The sequence below is a fragment of the Colletotrichum acutatum genome (genome assembly GCF_030867785.1).
Source record: "Colletotrichum acutatum strain CBS 112980 chromosome Unknown BDZ83scaffold_62, whole genome shotgun sequence".
In the NCBI taxonomy this organism is placed as follows: domain Eukaryota; kingdom Fungi; phylum Ascomycota; class Sordariomycetes; order Glomerellales; family Glomerellaceae; genus Colletotrichum; species Colletotrichum acutatum.
The window spans coordinates 88,857-113,133 of record NW_026849056.1 but is presented as its reverse complement, the minus strand read 5'-3'; the positions used below and the strand labels follow the sequence as shown (position 1 = coordinate 113,133).

Sequence of the window (24,277 nt, the reverse complement as noted above, 5' to 3'; positions counted from 1 at the left end):
TAGATTGATTTGTTCCACCTGGTATTACATGCTTGTGACCGATGCCCTCTAACTCCTTATCCCCTTCTATACTATGACGATGTAAGGAAATCCCATTAGCTTTTAACTTTTCCATCGTCTAATCAAACACATCCGTCACGTAGCGGATGTTTCTCAGCGCCTCGAACCATTCCTTGACGCTCTCCTCGTCCGTCTCCTGACCTCTGGCCTTCTCCATCTCAACCTTGATCTTGAGCATCGTCTCCTTGGCAGACTCAGCCACACCGCGCGAGCCACAAACGTACGCCTTGGAACCCTTCTTCCACAAGTCAACGAGCTCCTCACGATCCTGCCACATGCGATCCTGCACGTGCTTGCATCCCTCGCTCTTATCGCAATCGCGACTGAACGCGCGCCGGACAGAGACGGCACCCATCTCTTCCCACTTGTCAAACTCGTCACGGTACAGATCGTCTTCCTCGGGCGAGCGGCATCCAAAGAAGAGCAGCGCGGGCGCGAGGGTGCGGCCCGCTGCGAGCATGGTGGCGCGCTCCTGGATGAAGCCGCGGAAGGGAGCGAGGCCGGTGCCGGCGGCGACGCAGACCATGGGCGTGTTCTCGGCATCAGTGGGAAGGCTGAAGGCGGCGTGGGATGGGCGGATAGAGACGTGGAGGCTGTCGCCCTCGGCGAGGGAGTCGAGGTAGGAGGAGGCGACGCCGATGTAGGGGCCCTGACCTGAGAGGGAGGGCTCGTTGAGGACGGAAAAGGTCAGGGTGACGTTGTTGGGGTAAGCCATGGGCGAGGAGGAGATGGAGTACTGTCTGACGCGCATCGGCGGCATCATGGAAAGGAAGACGCCGATCGGCAGGTCGATTGAGGGGTGGCGCTCGAGGAGGTCGAGGACGGAGACGCGCTTGCCGCTGACCTCGTCTGCGTAGGCGTCGCCTGAGAGGCGGTTCAACTCGGTCTTGGTTGACTCGTCCTTTGCGTGCTCTGCGAGAGCAAGGATGTTCTGGAAGTGTGTTAGTATGTAGTCCAAGCAAGTTACAAGAGTTGCTTCTTACTCTTTTCGTAGCAGGCTGCGAAAGCTCAACGTAAGAGCTCAAGAGATCGTTGGCGGGCACGGAGGTATCGACCGGGAGAGAAGTAGGTCCGTCAGTCTTGATGCTAAGGTGAGCATCACGGGCGATGTGGAAACGACGCATGGCGCGGTAGACAGTCTCCTTGGGATTGATGGGCAGAACGGCAAGGTAGTCACCCGCAGTGTAGGTCATGTCCTCCGGGAGCTTGATCTCGACGTGCTTCTTGATGCTCTTGCCCTTGGTGAGCGTCGCAGTCTTGGTGACGGTGGCCTCCTTGACGTCCTGGCGCAGGGTCGAGGTTCTGGGGTTGCTAATGACGACGCCTAGTCCCTTGGTCTTGCTGTCGTCGGCAGAGGACGTAGTCTTGTACTTGTTGGTCAATGAGGGCCAAAGGATGTCATCCTCCCATGACTCAAAGTTGGTGAACACCTCGCCGCTCGATACATCCGTCAAACCAACTTCGGCCAGGCGAGTCGCACCGAGCTGCTCGAGGGTGGTGTCGACCAGCTTGGGAACACGGTGGAATGTCTGAACCCAATCTTTGTGACCGCAACCAAAGACGGCGTAGGAGACGTCCTTGAGAGGGGACTGGGCCTTGTCCTGTCCCTCGATCCAGGCCACAAAGTGGCCAGCATTGTCGGGAGGCTGACCCTCGTATGATGCCGTGATGATGACGACAGGCTGGTCAGTAGGAAGGCTGCCGTTGGCGCTGTCTAAGCAGTCGATCTTGCTGGCGCGGAAGCCGTGGGAGGCGGCATCGGAGGCAACGCGCTGCGCCAAAGCCTCGCATGTTCCACTATTAGATCCGTAGAGGATCGTCAGAGGCATTCCACTCTCGCCCTCGGCGGCAGCTCCGTTGGCTTTGGCGTGCTCGGCAGGCTTCTCGGGCTCGGCAAGACCGGCCAGACGGCGCTCCAGAGTCGTCGGCGTGAGATTATCGCGAAGGATAGCGCGCATGTGCATGTCCTTGGGCTTGATGGTGAGGGTCTGCTTGATGCCAAAGTGGTAGTTGGGGTCCAGGACAAAGTTGAAGTTCTGGAGAAGCATGACCATGACCAACAGGGCCTCTTGCCAGGCAAAGGGGCGACCGATGCAGCCTCTCATACCGTTGCCGAACGGCTTCCAGCAGTTGGGGAACTCCTTGGTGATGCGGTTGAAGTTCTCATCCATCATGCGCTCGGGCTTGAACTCGTTGGCGTCCTCGCCAAAGACTGCAGGATCGACCTGGGACTTGGCGAGGAGGTTGATAATGGTCTCGCCTGCACCCACGGGGTACTTGCCACCAAGCACAGTATCTTCAAAGGCTTCGACTGAGAAGACGGGGATCGTGGCGTTGACACGCAGGGTCTCGCGGAGAACGCCGTTAATGTAGGGCAGCTTGGACATGTGGTCGACCTTGATCTGACCCTTTCCAACAACATTGTCGACCTCCTGCTGGGCCTTGCGGTACGCCTCGGGGTGCTTCAGCAGCTGGTAGAAAGCGAATGACAAGAGTCCTGACGTTGTTTCGTGACCGGCGATGAGGAATGTGATCAAGTTATCCATGATACTTTCATCCGTCATCTTCTTTCCCGTCTTCGGGTCGACTCCCTCGAGCATGGCCGTGAGCAAATCCCGGCGATCGCTCTTCCCTTCCTTTCTTGACTCGAGAACTTCTCTGGCCGTGGTTCTGAGGGTGTCAATGTCCTGCTGGAACTTCTGGTCCTTTGCGCTGTAGAACATGGCAGGGAGCGGGAGACGACGAGACTTGTTACCAGCCTCGGTCAAAAAGTCGCCCATGGCCTCAATAAAGGGATGAAGAACGGGTGAGTAGTAGCTGTTGAATCGGTATCCCATTGAGCACAAGGCCAATGTGTCGAGCGTCAATCGCGTGAAGTCGTCCGTCACCATGATTGCCGATTCGGGGCCGTATCGCGCCCATTTTAATGCCAGCTGGCTGGCGATGTCGTGCATCTCATCGTACATGCCGCGAATCGAAAGGGGGCCGAAGGCGGGCATGAGAACGCGGTGCGCGATGCCCCAGTTCTCCTCGCCCATTTTCGCTGTGAAGAGTCCATCGTGGACGCCTGCTCTGACTTGCTACTCGGGAATGAGTATGACTTCCATCTTACACTCAAGCCAATGAAATGAGCTCAATTCAACTTGGTAGACTCACATTTAACGCCGAGTTCACGGACTTCTTGAACCGCTTCTCATCGCAAGTTTCATTCACGAGCTGCTGTGTTGAGACCAGGACAATTGACCGTCCTGGGAATCTCAATCGGTAAATCTCACCTTCAGGGGCACATGTCACTGTCAGCTGCGTGTCATGGATAAGATAAGAGGGTCTGGCTCGCATGAGTCAGGGGGGTCATCTCTCACCGTACTGGTCCGCAAGAGACATCATAGATCCCAGGGGGAATTCAGAGTCGATCTCGTTGAGGTTGCCGAGAAACGGCAGCCCGCCGGGCTCTGGAATCGGTACTGTTTCCGACATGTCGTTTATGTGTGTTTGTGTGTGATGTGAGAGTGTGTACGTATACGTGTGTTTTGTGTGTGTCGAGGTTGTGATCTTGGTCCTCGAGCGGTGTTGAGTCAGTAAGCTAACTGAGAGATTTGAATACACTTCTATGGGATGAGACAAAGCCTAGCAACAGGAGGGGATGTCGGCCTGATAATATTCAAATTCGAAAACCGCCTGAGCCCGCCCCAATTCCATGTATTATGTGGCTAGTTTCTTGAGCTTGTCAGGCGTTATGCCTCGGTCCCATCATCATGCGTGGAGCACGAGGATGAACGCTGATATCATGGCCGAAAAAAGATTTCCCATTTTCCCACTTTTTTTCCTCACGGCGAGTTGACGCGACAGGTGGGCCAATCCCGGTCATCTCAATGGTCGAGATGAACGCAATCGTGCGGATTCGAGCCAGCTTCGTAGCCCAGCTCGGCCATCCCGTCCGTCCCCGTCTCTAGTGAAACATGGCATTCGGCGCCAGTCCAATTCCGCGCCGACTTGCTTTAAGCGTTCTCTGCCCTATGGAATGCCAGCCAAGTAAGCAGTGACACTTTGCCAACGAGTCGGGGGGCTCTTGGGACTCTTGGGGTGTTGCATTTGTTGGTGGGCGGTGAAGCCAGGGGTTCTTTTCACTCCCGTCCACCCCCATGCAACGAGTCGGACTTGGTATCCTCGTCCCGCGATCTTGGTCCATAATACTGTGCCGACTAATAACGCTGAAAGCACTCTGTTTACTGATTAGACGAATCTCATAGAATCAGTGCCGAGGAGGCCGACTCATGAGACCATTCCCAGTGCGAATCTGACCAGAAACCAACATGCCCGCCCACCGGCACCCACCCGTGTGCTACCACGGCGCCACCCAGGCCTCCCAACCCGTTGGATCCCAAAACTAAGGCCGCCAGGGGGGCGTTAGTCCCGAGATCCGTCGCCTACGTGCATCTACGGCGCAGCGATGGGTAGCTGCCGCCGTCATTACGGCGAATTCTCACAGCCCAGCTACCGGCCGTCGAGTTACCCCATCCCGCTCCGTCGGCCAAACCGATGCCTTTGGCCCTCCCGCCCCGTAACAAGGCATTCAACGGTTTCGTTCGGCCGCCATGTCGCCGTCCGCCGTCGATGATGGAGTCTTCTCGGAGTCCAGTAAGGCTTCCGTTGAGAGCGGCCGCCCGTCGTGCGGATACACGAAAGATGGTGCTCATCTGTCAGCGACTCATCGTCAATTCATTCCACAACCTGCCAACATGACCCCGCTCAACCTTGAATTTCCTCTCATACGTTCGTTCTCGCTTGCCCGTTTGCGGGGAACAGAGACACCATGACGCAGGGAGACGTCTTCTTGGCGCGTCAGTGTACAAACTTGGAGCACGAGAGTTTAGGACTGCAGCGGCGCAGATCAGGAAAGAATCCGGTGCGCTGACACGTACACGAAGCTAGTTCCATGCAGGCCAGGAAGTGGGAGGTAAGCACAAATTCACCGCCGGCCTTTGGACCCAAGCTCCCAACTCCTGCGGGACTAGGATGGAGTTTTGGATGTTTTGTTCCCTGGCGAATTGGTTGGATCACGATTGGGCCAATCGAGGTTTTTGTATTTCAAGTGATGGTGACAATATGTCTCAAATTGTGATTTGCGTCATGTGAGCTGAGGCTTTCCGGCTCTTTTGAGGGATTATGCATGATCCATAGAGTGATTCGTTAATAGGGCAAACTCTGCATGAATTAACCTCCTCGATCGACATTTAGCCACAACACAAACTATGGATGTCTCCGTGAGAGTTGACCATTGCGACGCTACAGTGACCTTTTGCAGGGAATCATTCTCCCGCTCCAAATAGAACTAAGGCTTTCTCGAAGTCTAAAGCTATTGAATTGAGTGCGAAGCTGAGAAAATCTGCCTCATCGCCACCAGAGGTCGGTGTATCTGCCGAGAGCGAGCTCTCCAGGCTCGAAGAGACCATGCACCGAATCCCAGCCGGATTTGAGCTGAGCTACAGGCAGCCATTTCAATCTAAGCCGTTCCACTTCGGCCGACTCGGCTTCGTCGTCCGGCAGCAAGCCACATCTAGATAAGGCATGCTCCGGAGGCACAGTTCTTCGACCGTTCTTGAAAACGTATCTAGCGATTGACGATGCAAAGACAGCCTTTTGAGTATCTTTAGTCTCAATTCCTCCGTTTTTATTCTTCTTTTCCCTCGGGCCTGGTTGCATCGCGTACTCCCCCGGCAGGAATACATCTGCTTTGACAAAGTGTGATATGAGATATATCCACTTCTCATCCCACGACAACACCCTCGTCCATAGCTCGTACTTCTCATAAGGCCCAATCTCCTTGCGCCAGACGCACTGCGCGCCGCCGAGGATCATGATGAAGTGCTTGGGTCCCGGGAACGGGTTGAAAGGTTCCCGGAAGAGCACCAGGCTGATGTTGCCGCGTGACATGTCGAGATCTGTGAAGTAGGTCGAGTTGGACTTGTGCATGTTGTAATCACACTCCAGTAGCGGTGATCGCGTCGCGGAGATGGCTGGGAGGAAGAGGCATCGTGGGCCTAGGTGCTTTGAGGGCGCGGTGTCTATTAGACGTCGGACGAAGGCGCGTAGAAATCGGATCTGCGAGATGTGATTTAGTTGCAGAAACTCTGAAAGAAGCTCGGCTAGAGCTTTCTGTCGTTTCCACTTACGGTCCAGACAAAGTGCCAGTTCTTGATGTTGGCAAGGGCGAGTCCTATCAAGAATGATCTCACGCTTAGAAGCGAGAAGGCCATCTGTCCGCAAGCGACCAAATGGTTCCAAAGAGTCGCCACAGTATACAACTGGCAACGACTAGGGTTTAGGCACTTCGACAGATTCTTTCTTCAATAGACCCCGGTTTTTGAGTTGGTTTGGAGTGTAGCTGATTTCGATTCCCAGCAAGTTTGTTCGTCAACCCCTTAAAGCATTGGACTCGATTAAGTAACTTCACAGTGAAACTTCATCTTGGGCATTTCCGTCTCTTCACTGTTCTCAAAGATTTACGAATGACCCACGTTTGTTGGGATATCCTCGAGCTAGTTGTTGAGAGCTTCATCCATCGACAAGTAAATTATGTATTCGACTTGACAGTTAGACCGGGTACAGGCACCCCGTCTGGGAGCCTCAAGGAACGGCACGAACGGGCCATTGCCCAAGATAGGTGGCAAACCCGCATTGAAAATTGAAGATCCTTGGTTTGTACATAAAGTTATTCTGACGGAAAGATGCCCCCTTCGAGGCGAGAGACAAACAGCCCTCGGCTGGATGTGGGCCTTTGAGCTTGGGGTTGACTTGCATCAGACGGAGTAGCCCGTCCTGCAAGTTCAACATGGCACAGCTAGATTCTTAGTAGAGTAATACCTATCCTTCGGCAGTGATTGCATCAAAATGAAGGCGTATTGCGAATGAGTACAGTTTGGAAACATTCACGAGCCTGCGGAGTGCACCAAATGTAGCACAGTATTTCTTCCTTGGGAAATAACAACATTCTCGTCACCTGCATGTACCGAGGCATTCTCGGGCTGCGACCTAATTTTGGACAGATAGAGCTGGCTACACAAACCTTACGCATTTTTTATATCAATGGCCATGTTTCTGCGTTGCTGGAGTCTTAAGGCACTAAGCCACTGCATTGTCGATATCGGCAACAGAGCCTACGTATAGCAACGTTAGATTCTGAGCCGTTCGAACCACTGGAAGAGCAACGACGGGTCATCTCAGAATGTCTCACACAAGCGTTCCTCAGATTCCGGGCCTGTACTCGTCCTTGAACTACAAAGACATCACTATCAGCCACGTACCCCACGATGCTCCGTCCGCCACCAAAGTCATCGTCGTGACTCTGAACCGCCCGGAGAGACACAATGCCGTCAACGGAAACATCCTCGAGGAATTGGTCTCTGTGTTCAACATCATAGACAGGGATGACCGCGTCAGAGCGGTCGTTTTGACCGGCGCAGGCAAATCCTTCTGTGCAGGAATGGACCTTTCAGAGGGTCCGGGGGGTCTAATGAAAATCAAACAAAGTCCAGATGCGACGAATCAGTGGAAAGACCCGTGAGTCCCCCGCAACGCTCTACTCAAGTTACGAACTGACAATGTTGCCGCAGGGGTGGACGTGTAGCTCTGGCCATTTCAGGATGTTCAAAGCCAACCATCGTCGCCGTGAATGGAGGCGCGGCAGGGTTCGGAGCCACGTCCATTCTATCCGCCGCGATTCGAGTTGCCTGGCAGGATGCCAAGATTAACATGCCTTTTGCACGACGCGGACTGACGATGGAGTCCGTCAGCTCCTTTTACCTCCCCAAACTGATCGGCCTCTCGAAAGCGAACCACATTGTCACAACGGGAAGCACTTACACGGCCTCCGACCCCCTCGTCAGCGGGCTGTTTTCCAAACTGCTACCTACTCCTGACGACACTGTGAGGTATGCCATTGACCTTGCTACCGACATTGCGGAGAATACTTCTATCATGAGTAGCAAGTTGATGAGGGACATGATGCTGTATTGTCCTGATACACCGGAAGAAACACATGACTTGGACTCCAAGATCTTTATCACATCATTTGGGTCCAAAGACAACGTGGAAGGGTTGACAAGCTTCACAGAGAAGAGAAAGGCGGAGTTTCCTGGGAGATTTGATAGGAGCGCTTTCCCGTTCTATCCTTGGTGGGAATCTCAAGCGTTGAGGTCAAAGATTTGAGAGCATGGTACGCTGACTTAGTCTGAGCTTACTATGCGCACAAATTAGAAGCTTGGAGCCTCCAAGTCGCTCTGATTGCAATGGCACTCATTTGTAATTTTGTTCAGGTACCTACTCTGATTTCACAGTTTGCCTCGCCGTGGGAGAATCTCGAATACATGTGATGACTCCATGTAGCTGTCTGCAGAGATGCGGTTTGGCTCAGATACATTCTGGTTTGTAGCAGCTATGACAATCAATGGATCACACGATGAGCGCTTAGCCGTGCAACCCTGCCTTCTCAGTCAAGTTCGATACTTGATCAAAGGCCGTTATACTCCATAATTATTTTGCTATCGCTTCCTTCTCTAGTCGCTTATCTCGGCAGAACTCCGAACATTAAGGTCATACCAGCACGCGATATGTGCTATCTCTCATCTCCGTAATCAAGGCACGAAAGATTGTTGAGAGCCATCTTGACTCTTGCATGTGCTTCCACCAAAGCGGCCAAAGTGCCGAGGTACCTCGGCTCGGCAAGATGTGGGGCATATTTGATCGCGACTCGCCGCACGGGGGGCGGACGCGTTACCCGGGAACTCGGATTTCCTACGGACACCTCAACACTTCTGGTCCCACAGTCCGGGAGCTTATCGGTCCTTCGATTTGAGGAATCCGTCGAATCTGACCGAAAGCCGGTCGCGCGTTTCGAGTGCCTTGGGTGACGTTGGCCCGGCGGGATGAGAGGCCGAGCCAGGGCGTACGAAGCTGATCTTAAGTTTCGGTCTGTTCGAGAAGCTCTTGGCCCGAGAGGCTGAGCTGATGCTCCAATGTGCCATTCGTCGTAGATATGATGCAACTTCGGCTCATGGTCACGGTTGACATTGCAAGAGTCTCGCTAGTCAGGAGAGAACGAATGCATCATGGCAGACTGAAATCGTCGAGTGTCCATAATCTGTCCATAGTCTGGATGTCCAGCCAAGAATCGGTACTGCGAAAGTATCAGACCTTGTAGAGTTTTCAAACAAACATAAGAAGGACTCACTGGGTTCCCGATATCGAGGCATTGTCAGCGTATGCATTCGGTAGCGGACTCCACATATCCGATATGATGCCCGCGGTGCCCAGTCCATACCCATCAGGCCAGCTCGCGAACGCGGTCGTATCCGGTGTCAAGGCAGAAGCAGCCGGAGACGGCTGATGCTGCTCGTGAGGCGGCGCATTATCGACCTTGTTGATCGCCGTTTCGAAGAGCTTGTACGACGCATCCGCCGAGATGTAGGACTTGCGCATCTCGTCCATAGCGACCATGCAGAGGGCGAGGTTGTGTCTGCCCATCTGGCGCGCCATTTGTTTTGACGAGGTTGATTCGAAGAGGTGGATTTGCATTGGAGGGACGAGGGCGATGACTCTGGGAAGCGGTTAGTGAACTTTGGACTTATGTATCATTGTGAAGGTCGGGATTCGTACGTGATTGTATGGCAAAGTCGGATGAGGTCTTCTGCCATCATGGAGTTCATCGCTGCGCTTGCGTTGGACGCGGCCGTCCTCGTCTTTTGACACGCAAAGGTCCTCCAGCTTCCCTGGTCTGCTGGCGGGATCTCTCTTGGGGTATCAAGTATGAAAGGCCGATAGAGTACAATTATGGATGTTCTGAGTTGTGTTAGATGCTTGCCCTCGTTCGATATCGTGGCTCACTTCGCTATGCACTTACTCAAAGTACAGCTTGAACTGGTAGATGTGAGATGCGACAACTCGACTGTGACTTCCGGCTTCAGGCACCCTATACTGGAAAGCTCGAATCTGATTCTCGCTCTGCTCAATCTCCGTCCTCGACGGCTTGACGCCTTTGGCCCGATAATTCGTCGCAAGAACATTACTAAGGGTGACACTCAAGCCAATGAAAACCAGCCAGGTATCGAACAGAAACTTCATCTCTTCAGGAAGATACTTCTGGCCAAGTTGGCCCTTGACCTCGGGCGCCAGGACGTCAGCGTCGCTCGCAGCCGGCATAGACGTATCAAAGTCATCAAGGGCTATCCGCATCGGCCTGCCGAGTCCCAGAGAAAGCCACACCTCTCGCGAGTAGAGAGACCACCAGAGACGTCTCCAAAACGGCTTCGTGCCTTGAGACGCCTCTTGGTTCGCGGGCATGTGCAAGCGGTGAAGACCGATCGTATGAGAGAGGCTGATGGCGATGCCGTTCCAGTGCCAGGGCCCGGCTCTGTCGTCTGTGCTGGTGTACCAGTGGCCCATTAGGAAGACCGACTGGATGAGTGTCACCTTGTCTTTTTCATAATCTGCATCGTACATAGCCTGCAATATGGTCAGCTTCTGTTTGCGGTGAAGGAACACCGGAAGGGGGAGCCGACTTTAGCTCTCTGGTACATGGCTCGTTTCAGAGCCTTTCGCGAGGGAAAGAAATCTTCCGTCAGGAGACTTTCGTCAACAAACTGTGGTGAATGTCAGCTACGCCTAGCAATGAATGATAGATCATTTATGTCGTTGACCTACACTCGCGGCCGCGATGAACATGCTCCAGAGCAGCAATAGGCTTTTTCTCCCCTTTTCATACTCGGTGATGAACTCACTAGCATCCAGGATTGGTGCAAATGGGTGAACATAGTGAAAGTAGCATCGGATCATGGCCTCGCGGACATGGGGCGGAGGAAGCGTGAAAGCGCCTTTCATCCTAAGATAGTTGACATCTTCTGGCGAAAGGGCCTTAATGGATGGCATCGGCACTAGGAAATGGTTGTCTTTGGATGACCTGTTGGGTTCACAGATATCGATCAAGAAGGCAGGGCCGCGTTGATCTCCTAGATCAAATCAGTGTCAAGAGAACCCCATCTCGAAGCCATGCTTCTTGCATCAAGGTATCAGGACAGAGGACATCTTACCTGGGTAGAACGGGACGCATCCATCCTCGCGATTCTTACCACCTTCCAACGTCTCTGCATACGCGGAGCTGTCCTCAGTGGCATCGGATGGATCCGGTGGCCGGTGACCTTTGTTAGGAAGCAAAGCCCGCACGGCATCGCCGGGCCGAGTGGTTGGCGCGGATGGCCCACCACCAACCGGTCGTGTCTCGGCTGCGCGTGGGGATGTCGACGACCTCGGGCCGCCGTTGAGTTGGGGTGTGGTGCGCCGGTGATCTTCGGGCGGCGCGGATGTGACCCGGTCATCCCTCGACTCGATGGCCTCTTCATTCTCTAGGGTACCCGACGATGGGCCCGGGGTCTGGGGTTCCACGAGCCGTCTTCTGGGTTGCGCTCTTTGTGGGATGATAATCAACGTGTTCTCCCCACCTCCTCCGGGGGATGGGTTCATGAGGAGTTGATCCGAGTTGCTGTTTTGTTAGGATAACTCACCAACATGGCCCCGTACGGCAGCAAACCATAGAGACCAGTGACCAGAAAACTCACCGACGTCGTTTACGACTGAGAACCTCGCATGTAATCCCGTCCACGGAGCAGTTGGCGCAGGGAGGGCCAGATAATGTGACCGTGCATCTCACCTTGCGCAGGTTGCAAGCCTTGCACGCCACGGCGGCACGTTTGAAGGTTCGGACTGCCGCTGCAGAGGGAGGGGAGGAACCCGTAGTGGTGGCCACGGCGGAAGAGTCATTGTGCTGTAGAGACATGTCGTGTACCTTGCTTGCAGGATTCGCTGGAGTTGAAGGTATAATTGAGTGAGAAACGTTATCGTTATCATCAGGTGAGAATGCCCTCTGCCCTTTGGCCTTCATGCATGCTACTTCATCAAGGTTAGGTTTTCCCCATTCTCAATGGAACCAGTTACTTGTCTAAGGCAAGCTTCTGTGGGGGACGAATGCTCTTGTTGGGTGGGAAATCAACAGCAGCTCAACATCTGTAAGTGATCGAACATGCTTGTGCTAGTCAGTCGACCGAGGATGTGGATTAGGTAATATTGCAGGTGGCATGTGAGAAGAATCGGGGTCAACGGAGCTGTCCACTTGTGTAACTAGTAGTTACACGCACAGCGTTCATGCGCTCCCTCATTGTCGATTTTGTCCTGCAGAATGCGGGGATTTAAGATTGTCCGAGGACAACTTTGAATTGCCGGTTGCGACCTTGGCAAAGACTTTTACGGGAACGGCTAGGGCGTTCGTTCATCCTAGTCGCGTCCTTGAACTTAGTGCGGTCGCGTTTCCTACTCACTTTAGAGAAGCCAAGTTGTGTTGTAGAGTCAGAAAGAGAACATAAGTCGCACGGCAGTGTCATTGTCTTCAACAGTCTAGTGATGAATGTTCCAAAACGTCAAATCATTAGTTCATTACCCTCTATACCTGTAAGCCATGTCCATAACCATATCCGTAACCCATTAGTCGTCATATCATGTTCCCATCGTGTGTGTCCTACGCCCAATGCACCGACTTTCTCTGCTTCCTCTTGTTGCCCAACTCCCCCGGCACGCGCAAACGAGCGTCCGCAATCATCATACCAAAAGTCAAGCTCGACGCGCGACTATGCGTACAGACAGTAGCAGTCCCGTCAAGCTCCCACTCCCACCGCGTCTTCTCAACCATATCCCCGGCCTTCCGGAGCTTCTGCCTCCACCCCTCGACAAACAACCACGCCAGACGAAACACGCTCTCGCCAGAGGGCTCCACGGGTCCGCCGCCGCTTTCCTCCTCTTCCGGGTACCAAGGGACCGGCACCCGCAAGCCGCTCGGGTCTCTGCGATACTTGCAGCGCTTCGGACGATGCCGGTCCCCCGGCTCTTCCATGTCCACGTTCTCTTCCCACTCATCGTACTCGGCGTCCCGCTTCACCCTCACGACTCTGAGCCCCGCTCCGCCCGAGCGTGGTCAATTTGCCTCCAACCCGCCAGCAGAGCTTCGTAGGAGTGCGCTCTGCTCGTCAACCTCGTCTTCGGCTTCGTTGAGAAACCCTGCTTTGCGTTCATATCCGCGGTCCTCGAAGTCGTCGCCGCCGCCGCTGGGCTTGCTGCGCCGGACCGGGTGAAAAACACCCGACACCGGCCGTGATCGGACTGGACTGGCCGGCTCTTGCTTAGCTTGGTTGTTCTCAAAGATGCCGCGCATCCTGCTGATAAGGCTTCCAGGTGAGTTGTTGTTCGTGGCCGCCGCGTTCCGCGGAGGGCTATCTGAACTGGAGCCCACGGAGCCAGATGGTCCGCGAGCTGCCTTTGCAGCCTCCTCACTATCTCTGAAAGGATCATACTCTTCACGATCAGTCACCGACGAGTCATTGCGCGGTCTCGTCAAGTGATGAACGGAAGCCGGCCACGAGTCCCGAATCACCGGCTCGTGCTTGTCAGCGTGCAAGGCCGAATGAATCGGCGATGACGCAACGGAGTCGAGAGTGCTCTGGCTTCGCATCGAGTGAGGGACGGAATCGTTGCGAGCGTGCCAGGGAACGTTGGTCACATCGCGGGGGACCATGAGCTCGGGATCAAAATCCCCTTCGGCTTGCATAGTGGGCGGTGTCTGCGGCCGGTCAGGATTGTGCCTGCTGAACGCGAGTCCACGAGAGGGTGTCCCCTGCGACGACAAGGGCGTCGCTGGTGACTCATCCTGACGCAACGCTAAGGGGCTGATGTCCGGTGCTTGCTCACTTTGCTGTGGTGCCAACTGCGGAGTTGTCTGCTCATGTTCCTCTTCCGCCTGTTCCTCGGATACCTGCACCTCGGGCTGCCACGAAGTTGTTTGTCCGTATTGTGGCTGGAGTTGTGTTTGTCCATAGGGCTGGGCCTTGAATTGGTCTTGATCAAACTGGGCTTGACCGTATTGCTGCTGGGCAAGGTCATCTTGCGCGTGATACTCGGCTGACTGTTGTCCATAGACATCCTGGCCATGCACCTGAGCTTGTTGCCCGCCGTAAGAACCTTCAACCTGGGTATCAGGCTCGTAAGCAGACCGCAGAGGAGATGAGTAACCAGCGGTGGCTTCTTGGTGAAGTGATTTCTGCACTTCCTCCCTCAATAGAGACCCAGACCGGCTGTGCCTTGTAGCACCGAACATGGTGGGCGAGCGAAGCTCATCCCGCCAAGTTGAAGCTCCAAAACGGGAAGAGGCATATTGTGTGGGGTGCTCAGCCGGCTGCATGACCGCAGTCTTTGGGCCATCATCTTCATCGCTGTCGAACGAATCGATGACTTGGGTCAATACAGGTTCGTTTGACGATTGCTGCTGCTGCTGCTGCACTTGTTGCGCAGTGCCGATCTGGGTGAGGAAGGCCGGAGCTTCCGAGTGGTTATACTCGCTGTCATCGTCCGAGTCGTCATCTTGAGCAAGCTCGTCGGCGAGTGAAGTCTCGTGAGCCTGAGCATATGGAGAGCTCGCTCCTCCTCGGTTGTATGTCTGGTCGTAGATATCCTTGTTGCCGATTGAATCCGGGTGACGGGGCGAGTCCATGGCCCCTTGCGTATACTGCGAAGACGCGCTGAACCCGGCCGATGCCAACGGAGTGGCGTACTCTTGTGAGTCAGAATCTGTAAAGTCACCTGGTCCTGCTGGCTGGAGGTATGTCGACGCCGTGGAAATCTGGTCGTTGCTCGCGTTCGGCCACTCCTGCTCGTAGCTATCGACGCGCAGCTGTGGTGTCGGCATGGCGGTGGTGAACTTCTCGTCGACTGGACTGATCTCATCACCGCCGCGCTTCCCAATATTTTCCCATGAATCATCGCTTTCTTCCCCTCCTTCTTCTCTTGGATGACTTTGTAGGCCCTGACTGCTTGTTGCCGGTACCGAGTCCCTGAATGCTGACTCCATCGGGTTGCTCCGTGCCATCGGGCTGGCTGACCCTAACGGACTTGTTGATGCCAAGGGACTGGACGCCCGCATCGGGTTGGTCGCCATCGGGCTTGTCGCTTGCAGTGGGCTGGCGGCTCTCATCGGACTCGCGCCTAGCGGGCTTGCTGATCTCGTCGGGTCGACTCCCATCTGGTTGGTCCCCATCAGGTTGCTTGCTCCCATCATGCTCGTTGTCTGGCCATATCGATTAGCTTCCCATGCCTCCTCGTTCTCCTCGCTGTCGGAGTCTTCGAGTTCTTGACGGTAACGACCCAGTGCGCTGGATGTGCGCGGAGGCGGAGGTGGCGGCGGGGTCGCCCTGAACTGCGACGTCGATAGATTTGGTATCTGACCGGGCCGAGCGGCATTCGAATCCCAAGCATCCTCGCTCTGTTCGTCACTGGAATCCTCCTCAATCTCCTGGCGGTATTGACCTTGCGAGCTTGATACCCGCGGAGGCGGGGGTGGGGGCGGAGTAGCCCTGAACTGAGATGATGATGAAATGGGGAACTGACCAGGTCGAGCAATGTCGTGGCTGAAGGGGTGTTCGTCCTCACTTGAGTCCGCTTGCTCTTGATGATAGAAGCCTTGAGAGCTAGGGGCACGCGGCGGTGGTGGTGGCGGCGGAGTCGCCCGATAACCAGATGGTGACAGCGCACTGGGAAGAAGATTGGACTGAGTAGCGGCAGAGGGTAGGACACCTTGATCTTCCTCGTCTGAATCCTCAACGTTGTAGCGGCTTTGTGACAGGGAACTGGGGGCACGGGGTGGTGGAATCGGAGGTGGGCGCGGGGGAGTAGATCCGAACTGCGTGGTCGGGAATGTGCTGGGCTGCGCGGGCTCGAAGGCGTCATCCCAGTCAGCTTGCTCCTCTTCAGATGAGTCTTCTAGTTGTTGCTGAGCGTAGTGACCCTGTGAACTTGGCGCGCGCGGTGGTGGAGGAGGAGGCGGGGTTGCCCTGTACTGCGATGATGAGAGGGGATTCAGCCGTGCTGGAGATTGCGCGTGGAAGATGTCGCCGTCGTCCTCAGATGAGTCTTCAACTTTTTGCGCATAGTGGCCCTGTGAGCTAGAGACGCGCGGAGGGGGAGGGGGAGGGGGACTTGATCTGTACGGGGAAGATGTCAACAAGGTATTGATCTGGCTGGGCTGATGAGCACGAGCATCCCAGTCCTCCTCTTCTTCAGAAGAGTCGTCGAACCCTTGACGGGAACGCTCTGCAATGCTTGGTAGAGGAGGAGGAGCTCTCTGTTGCGAAGTTGGCAACTGCTGGGAGGTGCTAAGACTCTCTGGTTCCTCAGAGTCGGAATCCATATCCTCTAGTTCACTGTTGTATCGCTCTTGGATGCTATCCAGAGTGGCTGGAGCAAGGTGCCTGGCCGACAAAGGGCTGTTCTCTTGGACAAACTGCTGGGAAGGATCCATCATCCCTTCACCCACGACGTCGTGCCCTCCAGTGGCGGAAGGATAGCCTTGGTCGAACATGGACTCATCAACGTCACCACCGACAGTGCTACTCCTGGCCCCGAATGGGTTGTAAGAGGCATCAGGCTGAGCTTGCCTCAAAGTGCTCGCGGTGGGCAGGAAGCTCTGATCAGACGCAGTGCTTCGAGCAAAGGGATTGTTGTACATCGACTCCGGGACCTGTGGCGTGGGCTGGCGGCGTTCGATCGACTGAGCGGCAGACGCGAAGTCGTCATTGGCAACCTCGGGCGATTGATTCACGGGGAACAAGTTCTTGTATGTGGACTCTGCCGCCATCATGGCCTCCTCATCTTCGGAATCGCTGTCTTCTGCCGGTGGATAGCTCTGCTGCGGCGTCGTGCTCCGAGCGAACGGGTTGCTTGGCGCGTGTTGTCTACCAGGAGTGCTCAAGGCTGGTGAATAGCTCCGGTCGACAGGAGTCGTGCTTCTAGCGAACGGGTTGTTGGAGCTCACGCTTTCACGGCGGAGCCCTTGAGCACTAGGAGACCTAGCGAATGTCTCTTCGGGAGAAGAAGGCTGATGGTTGCTTAGAGCGCTGGCGGACCGGAGGAAATCTGCACCACTGGGAGTGCTGCGTGCAAACGGGTTGGTCAAGTCCTCTTGAGGCTCTCTGCTTGGGCTCCTCGCGAACGGGTTGGTTGTCTCCCGGGGTGGCTCTTCCTCAACGACCGTCTGCAATGCGAAAGGATTGTACGGTATGTCTTGCGAATGGAACGTCGGCTGCGCATGTGCTGTGGAACCGGCTCTGGCCCTGGTGAACGGGTTGTACGAGGTCTCTGCAGGCTCATCGGCATCGCTGTCTTCGTCTCTTACACTGAGAACTGGCGAGGAGTCTTCGTCATCTTCCTCCTCATTGAAATGAACCTGTCTGACTCCAAAGTGACCATCGTAAAAGGTAGCACTGGGCGTGAAGCTCTCTTGTTGTTGATCCTGCACTTGGCTGTCGTCCGTAGCCATGCCCGTGGGCTCAGTCATGTAAGAACTCTCAATGGCTGCGTCCGGGGCTTCAGGGACATTCCGGCTGAGAGGCTCGGGATCAACATCTTCGTCGGCCTTTGCAGCTAGACCAGAGGTGTCGCCGGCTGCGGATGCAGCAGGCTCAGTGTGCTCCGTGATCACCGAAAGGTCGGGTCCACGAGACTGATCAGCCTCATCGTGAGGCGCCTCGACAACTTCGAATTCGCCATGATCGGAGTCATGCTGAGTAGCATCGTTTTCAACGTCGACTTCGTGACCAGGTGAAGACTCCATTGCCGCATCATAGTCGTGATCGTCGTCGTTTTGTCTCTGGTGACCTTCGAATTGGCTGACATTAAGGACCTCGGCCGGCGGGGATTCGGGCTCCTCGAGAGAAACGCTGCGCTCGTGAATGTCTACTTCATCTCCATCTCTATGAGCGAGTGTCTCCCGAGCGACATCTGCCTGGCTGTCGACAACTTGCAAATCCTCAAGATCCTTGTCTTGCTCATCTTGTTTGAGATCTCCCGAAATGGCCGGGGTATCTTCCACAGACTCAGGATGATCCGATACGTCTGCGGTAGGCGCCTCATCATCTGCTGTTGTCTTTGCCTCTTCTTCATCAAGTTCGCGGCTATTCGCCTGGGGAGCTGCCCCCTCCGCCAATGGAACATTATCTTCGGCATGGTCGGATTCCTCCTTGTCAGCATCGACAGCAGAGAGCTGGGGTTTTTCAGTATCGGCATGGGCATCGCCATCAGACTCATCTGCTTCGATGGCGACAGACTCATCTGCAAGCGCTGCAGGAGCTGCAGAAGCGTCTTCCTCTGCGCCATGCTCGACTGCAGTCGAGTGAGCCTCGACCTTCTCATCCTCGACGTGACCCTCAGACTCAGCACCTTGCGCCTCCACTCCATCAGCAGCAACAGCTTCCGTCAAGTCAGAGTCGGCAGGGGCGTCGGCGGTGGCGTCAGTAGGCCCATCAGTGGAATCGTCCTCAGCTGCGTCAATGACACTACTAGCGAGTTGTTCTTCTGGCGGATCTGAAGCGTCCCGGTGTTCGGAATCTCCATTGTCAAGATCTTTGCTGGCAGTGGTTGGATCAGGCTCGTCCTCCTCGTGGGCTGTCGGGGGTGCATCACTGACTTCGGCTTGTGTCTCTTCAGGGTTGGGCTGAGCGCGAACAGCATCTTCCTCGGGAGAAGCCACAGGTTCGTCAATTTCCTTGGCTGCTACTGTATCGGCATCCGTGACAGGGGCAATTGCTTCTTGGGCTTGATCCTCGCTGGCATGCTGGACCTCGACCTCTCCAGTGGCTGGTGCTTCGATGCTTGGCTCTTCAGCAGGTGCCTCCTCTTCGTCTGTGACACTCTCCTTTTTAGGTTCGTCTTTCGGAGAGGCGCGGGCGGTTTCCCCATCTTCCTCAACTGCGGCTTCATCGTGACCAGCTGTTGTGTCTTGAATTGTAGGCTCTTCAGACTCGGCGGGTGGCTGGTCTTCATCTGAAGCTGCCTCGGGCACAGCTCGGTCTGAATCAGTAGGCTCATCCGCTGCCTCGCTGGGAGCTGCATCCTTTGCGATCTCGGAGTCGTCCACGGCAGCTGCCTCAACAGGGTCCTTTTCGGCAACTTGCTCATCAACAGCCGGTTCAACAGTCGTTGCATCGGCCGCCGCCTCGTCGGCAACTTGCTCTGGAGCAGGCGCATCAGCATCTGGCTCGGGCTTGTCTTCTGCTGAAATCGCTTCTTCGACGGGGGTTGCTTCAGTTGAAGCCTCATCGGCAGGAGTCTCCTCTATAGTTGGTGTCTGCTCAGACTCAATCTCCTCTGGGTGAGGGCCTTCCTCGTGGCTAGGAGCGTCATCCGCCGCCGGCACCTCATCTTCAAGGGCAGACTTCTCAGTGGTGGAAGTCTCGTCTTTAGCAGCAGGGGTAGTATCCGGTGCTTCGATGTCTGCAGGAGCGGCCTCATCCTGAGCAGGAGCTTCTTCTTCTGCAATTGCTGCATCTGGAGAAGTTTCCGGGTCCTTCACGTCCTCAGTCACAGGGGCATCCTTGGGTGATTCCTCGCTCGACTCTGCAGTTTCGGCCGCTGCATCTTCTGCTGCTATTGTCGCAGCTTCCACAGGATCAGCATCCTCTGGTGAGATTGCTTCATCTTGAGCTGGCTCCTCGGCAGCAGGGTCTTCATCAGAAGTCGCCTTCTCAGCTTGAGGCGGCGCATCCTCCTTCTGAGATGTGGGCTCTTCTTGACTTGGCTCTGCATCGACAGCCTTAGAATCGACCTCCGGAGACGCATCTTCCTCGGCCTGGTCCACCTCGGGTGCAGCTTCCTCTTCGACGGGGTCGCTGCTGTCTGGAACCGGAGCCTCCTCTGAGACCGAGTCATCCTCCACAGCCTTCATCGAGAACTCGGGGACCGACCTTTCCCCAGAAACCTCGTCGGCACCCGTATCTTCAGCCTCTTCGCCTGCTTGCTTCGGGGTATCATCTTCCGCACTCTCTGGGCTCGGTTCAGGCGTGGCTTCGTCAACTGGGGCATCCTTTGCCACGACTTCTTCTGGGTCAGCCGCATCTTCACTTGCGTCAGGTGCTGGCTCGTAAGAAGCAGCTTCAGCAGGTGTTATCTCCTCCTCAGGGCTCTTGTCCGCTTCCTCGATGGGTTTAACGGGCTCAGCAGACGCGTCGTCTTGGCTGGGAACATCAGCCTCAGTTGCCGCAGGTTCCTCCGCTGGGGCGGAGTCCTCCGGTTCGGCACCTGGCGCAGCTTCCTCAGCGATTGACTCTTCGGCGGGTGCATCCTGGGCGACAGGCACTTCCTTGGAGGCATCATCTTCCGGGGCGTCCGGCGCTGCTTGGGCTACATCGGAGACTTCCTCATTGGGAAACTCTTCGGAGGGGGCCTCGTCAACGGCAACATCTTCCTTTGAAGGTTCCTCGGCTGAAGCCTCTACGGCCGGCGCCTCCTCGTCGGCAGCTGGTATCTCTGAGGTTGCTTCTGCGGTTGGGATAACCTCTGTTGAAGCCTTCTCGGGAGCGGGTGCATCATCTTGAGGTAGATCATCCGCAGGAGGCTCCTCAGCTGCCAGATCCTTAGTAGCTGCAGCCTCTTCCCTCAGAGATTCTTCTGCCGGTACTTCCTCTATCGGAACTTCTTCTACTGAGGCTTCCTCTGCCTGGGTTTCTTCCGCCGGAGTTGCTTCCGTCGGTGCTTCATCTATCGGAGCCTCCTCAGTTGAAGCAGCTTCTGCTGCTGACTCTTCGGCGACAACAGTGTCTTCCTCCCCAGCCGCATCTTTGGGAGCTTTCTTGTCCTCAGCCGGAGCGTCTTCAGCGGGGGTCTCTTCCACTGCAGGGTCCTCTATGGCCGGCTCTTCGGTAGATGGCTCTTCGGTAGTTGGCTCTTCGGCGGGCTCTTCTGATGAGGCGGGAGTGTCTTCTGCGGGAGCATTCACGATAGTGGGGGCTTCTTCAGCAGCAGGTGTCTCTTGAACAGCAGGCGCCTCATCCGCAACGGTGTCTTCCTTCACAGCCGCATCCTCGGGAATCTCTTTGTCCTCCGCCGGAGTATCTTCAACCGGAGTCTCGTCCACAGCAGGCTGCTCTGTTTCTAGCTCTTCGGCGGCGGGAGCATCCTCGGCAATGAGAGCTTCTTCGGTGGAAGGGACATTCGCAGGCTCTTCCGGTGGAGGGGTATCATCGCCTTGATCTGCCGTCGCAGGCTCCATAGCTGCCGCGGGCACCTCTGTTGCTGGCTCTTCGGTAGCAGGCTCCTCGGTAGCAGAAGCCTCTTCGACAGGCGCTGTTTCTGGGGTCTCTACAGCCAGGCCCCTGACCTCGACCGCATCATGCTTCTCGTCGTCGGCAGCGGCATCTTGGGCTTCAGCAGAAGCTTCCCCGCTATCAACCGGGGCGCTCACTTGGCTGTCCTCGGGAACAGCTGCGCTCTCGGCGGCCTCCTCTTTGTCAATTTCCGTGGGCGCGGGCTCGGGAGCCTCTTCTGGTGCGGCCGTCTCTGCGACAGAGTCGTCCTCGGGAGCTTTCTCGGCCTCGGCCTCGGCCTCAGCTTCAGCTTTAGCTTCAGCTTCGGGAGCTGGTGCCCTCTCCTCCTCGGCAGGCTGTGCCACCTCGGTGCTAGTGGCCTCCTCCATGCTCTTTTCAGCCACAGGTTCTTCGGGTTGTGGCTGGGAGTTATCACCTTCGGGGGTCTTGTCTTCCTCGGCCGGCGCATCGACCGGTGGCTCGGGAGCAGTATCCTCGGCCTTCTCTTCGGGCGCGACACCGTTCTCGGCGGGCTTCTCCTCGTCTATGCTCTTGTCCCCTGCAGCCGGTTCGGCTGGAGTTTCTGGCGGAGGTAACGGAGACGGTTCCGCGGATGGTACCGCGCCGGATCGCCGCCCTGTTCTCGCGCGTTTTCGCGTCGGCACGGGAGGCACCGCGGCCTTCATCTGCTCCTCGATCATACGATTGAGTTCCTGGAACACGAATGATGTTAGATGATGCTGCCAGGATTCGGGACGGTTCATCAGCCTTGCTTACCGTTCTCTTCGCCTCGAGTTCTGCCAACTTTGCTTCGCCCTCAGAAATCGTCTTGGCCGTCTCTTCCTCAATGCTGTCCATGAGGTCGTCCATCTCGTCTTCGACATTACGGGTAGTGGTATCAAAAGTGCCTTGCTTCTCCTCGTCTTCCTTGGCCTTGCGAGCCGCGAGCTCCTCGTCTTCCCGCCGGCGACGGGCTTCTCGCTCCTCGTCTTCTTTTCGCCTTTGCTCGGCAATATCTTCCAGCTCTTTCTGGTGCGCGGCCGCGAGCTCTTCTCGCTCTTTTTCGTAAGCCGCTTTCAGCTCTGCGATCGTCATGTCGCGCTTCTGCTCGAGCTCGTCGAGCTTTGTGTCGCTCTCGGCCGCAGATGTCGACAGACCCTCAATCGTCGAGTGGATCGACGCGAGGGCCTCGTTCATCTGCGCCACGAGCGTGGCAACGTCCATCTTGGCTGTCATCGAATTGGGGGTTCGAAAGAGAGTCGGTGCCCTCTGTGACAGGATGATGAGTAAGGGTGTTGTGATTAAGTGGTGTTTCGTGGGATTTGGGCAGTCCCGGAAATCTTGCGTGGGAAAGCAAGTATCGTGAGGTTTTGTGAGTTTGACTTTACTCTGACGTTGAACTGAACGTTCGAAACATCCTCGGCTCTTGCGGGGTGGCCAGCTAGTTTACGATATATACCACCCACCTCCTCCACTCAACCGCTGAAGAACAACAAGCAGACGATACAGTTCCAGCCAAGCGACAAGGCAGGAAAACCCGGCCCTGTGTGATGTTCCTACCAGCGATCATGCAAGTGCTTTCGTCCAGGGCCTGGCCTTGTCCCCCCTTAGTCGGCCGAACCCCCGACCCGATATTGAGAGGAAATGCTCTGTGCTTCCGCGTCCCTCCGTTCCGTGATTGGTGAGACATCACGGCGGACTCCCATCCGATGTACCTGGACTTACTGAGGTGGACCCCGTCCGCCTCACAACGCATGACATCGATATACTATGGTACAGATGGCGATGTCAACTAGGGGCGATACGAGGGTGCTATGGCCGAGTCAAGACTCCTCAACGGGGCCGCAGCCCAGCAACCGGTCATCGCGAAATCGCACCGCCATCGAAGAGGGGATTGGGGAACAGAACTAGCCAACTCTGTCTTGTGGGCAACTTTGGCCTTGTCGCCGAGCAACCTGGTGACAGCTGTCAAATATCGACAGCATCCTCCTTGCCTCGAGCGAGAGTTTTCGGGGGGCTTCATCCAAGGGTCTCCGTGTTCCTGCGTTTGATGTTGTGCCACGACAACTTGGCCATTGGGAACATGGAGAAAAGGGACCCATCTTGGACTCTGGTGCTTTGGTCGTCAAGATAAATCGACGTGGTATGCGTTGGCGACGGAGTCGGTTTTGGTGGACAGGCGTTCCCTGTTAGAAACGAGCATCATTTATGCGCCCGGCACAGAAGGGGCATTGAGAGTTCTGAGCGTCGCTCCATCATTACCACTGGCGTGGAGCCCGGCGTCTAGCAAACCGCTTGGCCGCATGAATACGCTGGAAATGGCCGGTATTGTGACGCATTTGGGCGGTTTCAGGACTCGCACCGGGTTCGGAACGGGAGGACAAGTTGTCAAATTGAAGGATGAAGTCGGATACTGCCGGCTACAAGAGTCCATTTGAGTAGTGTTGGCCTGAGAGGTTGAAGCGTAAAGATTCAACGAGGGATGGAAGGACTCAAGCCACATTGTGGCTTCAACAGCCAAGCATCAAAATAGACGCAAAAGAACGAATTAGTATGACGTCATGTCTTAATGGCTAGGATGTGTCAAACATATGAGTGAGTCTGTGGATGTTTTTCGTTCGTTGTTGTTTTTCTTTTCCTTGATTTGATATATCGCAAACTTTCTCTGCCCAACGTGTCCCCGTCAACCCCGACCATGAGGCTACCTAGCACGCAACTGAGCTCCATTTCTGCGTTGTCCTCAACGTGATTCAGCGATCGAGATGAGAGCTGGCGTGGCATCGCACTGACCCTCCTGAGTCTTGAGGCGGATTGGGAGCCGACGCCTCACGACCAAACGTATCTCTCGCAAGGAGCTTTAGAGGGACGCAATATCATTTGACTTCAGCTCTCATCAAATTGTGACGATATTGAGGCCTCCTGGGTGTATAAGAGCTACATTTATGGCAACAATCCTATTGCATGCGAAAGCCAATTCATCAATACAACGACTTTTCATAGTACATCACCTGCACACCACCATACACATTGACCAACCACACGCGCAATAGGTC

At 55.5% G+C, this 24,277-nt stretch overlaps 6 protein-coding genes across 6 annotated transcripts; 1 reads left to right on the top strand and 5 right to left on the bottom strand.

The window, feature by feature from the left end:
• Positions 1 to 118: 118 nt before the first annotated feature.
• Positions 119 to 3,537, bottom strand: BDZ83DRAFT_580325 (cytochrome P450; the record flags this gene model as incomplete). Its single annotated transcript, XM_060505338.1, has 4 exons — positions 119 to 991; positions 1,044 to 3,140; positions 3,217 to 3,335; positions 3,423 to 3,537. 4 exons carry the CDS (start codon positions 3,535 to 3,537, stop codon positions 119 to 121), a joined length of 3,204 nt encoding a protein of 1,067 aa, XP_060363708.1.
• Positions 3,538 to 4,398: 861 nt separating this feature from the next.
• On the bottom strand, positions 4,399 to 4,876 carry BDZ83DRAFT_386073 (uncharacterized protein). The gene has a single exon (XM_060502743.1). The coding sequence runs from the start codon at positions 4,755 to 4,757 to the stop codon at positions 4,488 to 4,490; it is 270 nt and encodes an 89-aa protein (XP_060363707.1). The 5' UTR covers positions 4,758 to 4,876; the 3' UTR covers positions 4,399 to 4,487.
• Positions 4,877 to 5,451: 575 nt separating this feature from the next.
• On the bottom strand, positions 5,452 to 6,317 carry BDZ83DRAFT_793428 (putative thioesterase; the record flags this gene model as incomplete). Its single annotated transcript, XM_060515780.1, has 2 exons — positions 5,452 to 6,162; positions 6,234 to 6,317. 2 exons carry the CDS (start codon positions 6,315 to 6,317, stop codon positions 5,452 to 5,454), a joined length of 795 nt encoding a protein of 264 aa, XP_060363706.1.
• Positions 6,318 to 7,285: 968 nt separating this feature from the next.
• BDZ83DRAFT_780989 (ClpP/crotonase-like domain-containing protein) lies at positions 7,286 to 8,501 on the top strand (the record flags this gene model as incomplete). Its single annotated transcript, XM_060515538.1, has 2 exons — positions 7,286 to 7,620; positions 7,674 to 8,501. 2 exons carry the CDS (start codon positions 7,286 to 7,288, stop codon positions 8,266 to 8,268), a joined length of 930 nt encoding a protein of 309 aa, XP_060363705.1. The 3' UTR covers positions 8,269 to 8,501.
• A 784-nt stretch (positions 8,502 to 9,285) lies between these two features.
• BDZ83DRAFT_580368 (fungal-specific transcription factor domain-containing protein) lies at positions 9,286 to 10,935 on the bottom strand (the record flags this gene model as incomplete). The annotated part of the gene is made up of 5 exons (XM_060505346.1): positions 9,286 to 9,655; positions 9,715 to 9,897; positions 9,959 to 10,560; positions 10,617 to 10,697; positions 10,759 to 10,935. 5 exons carry the CDS (start codon positions 10,933 to 10,935, stop codon positions 9,286 to 9,288), a joined length of 1,413 nt encoding a protein of 470 aa, XP_060363704.1.
• A 1,977-nt stretch (positions 10,936 to 12,912) lies between these two features.
• BDZ83DRAFT_386059 (uncharacterized protein) lies at positions 12,913 to 22,749 on the bottom strand. The gene is made up of 2 exons (XM_060502742.1): positions 22,002 to 22,749; positions 12,913 to 21,937 (listed from the first exon to the last, which is right to left on the bottom strand). The coding sequence occupies exons 1-2, from the start codon at positions 22,458 to 22,460 to the stop codon at positions 13,076 to 13,078; spliced, it is 9,321 nt and encodes a 3,106-aa protein (XP_060363703.1). The 5' UTR covers positions 22,461 to 22,749; the 3' UTR covers positions 12,913 to 13,075.
• Between the last annotated feature and the right edge of the window lie 1,528 nt (positions 22,750 to 24,277).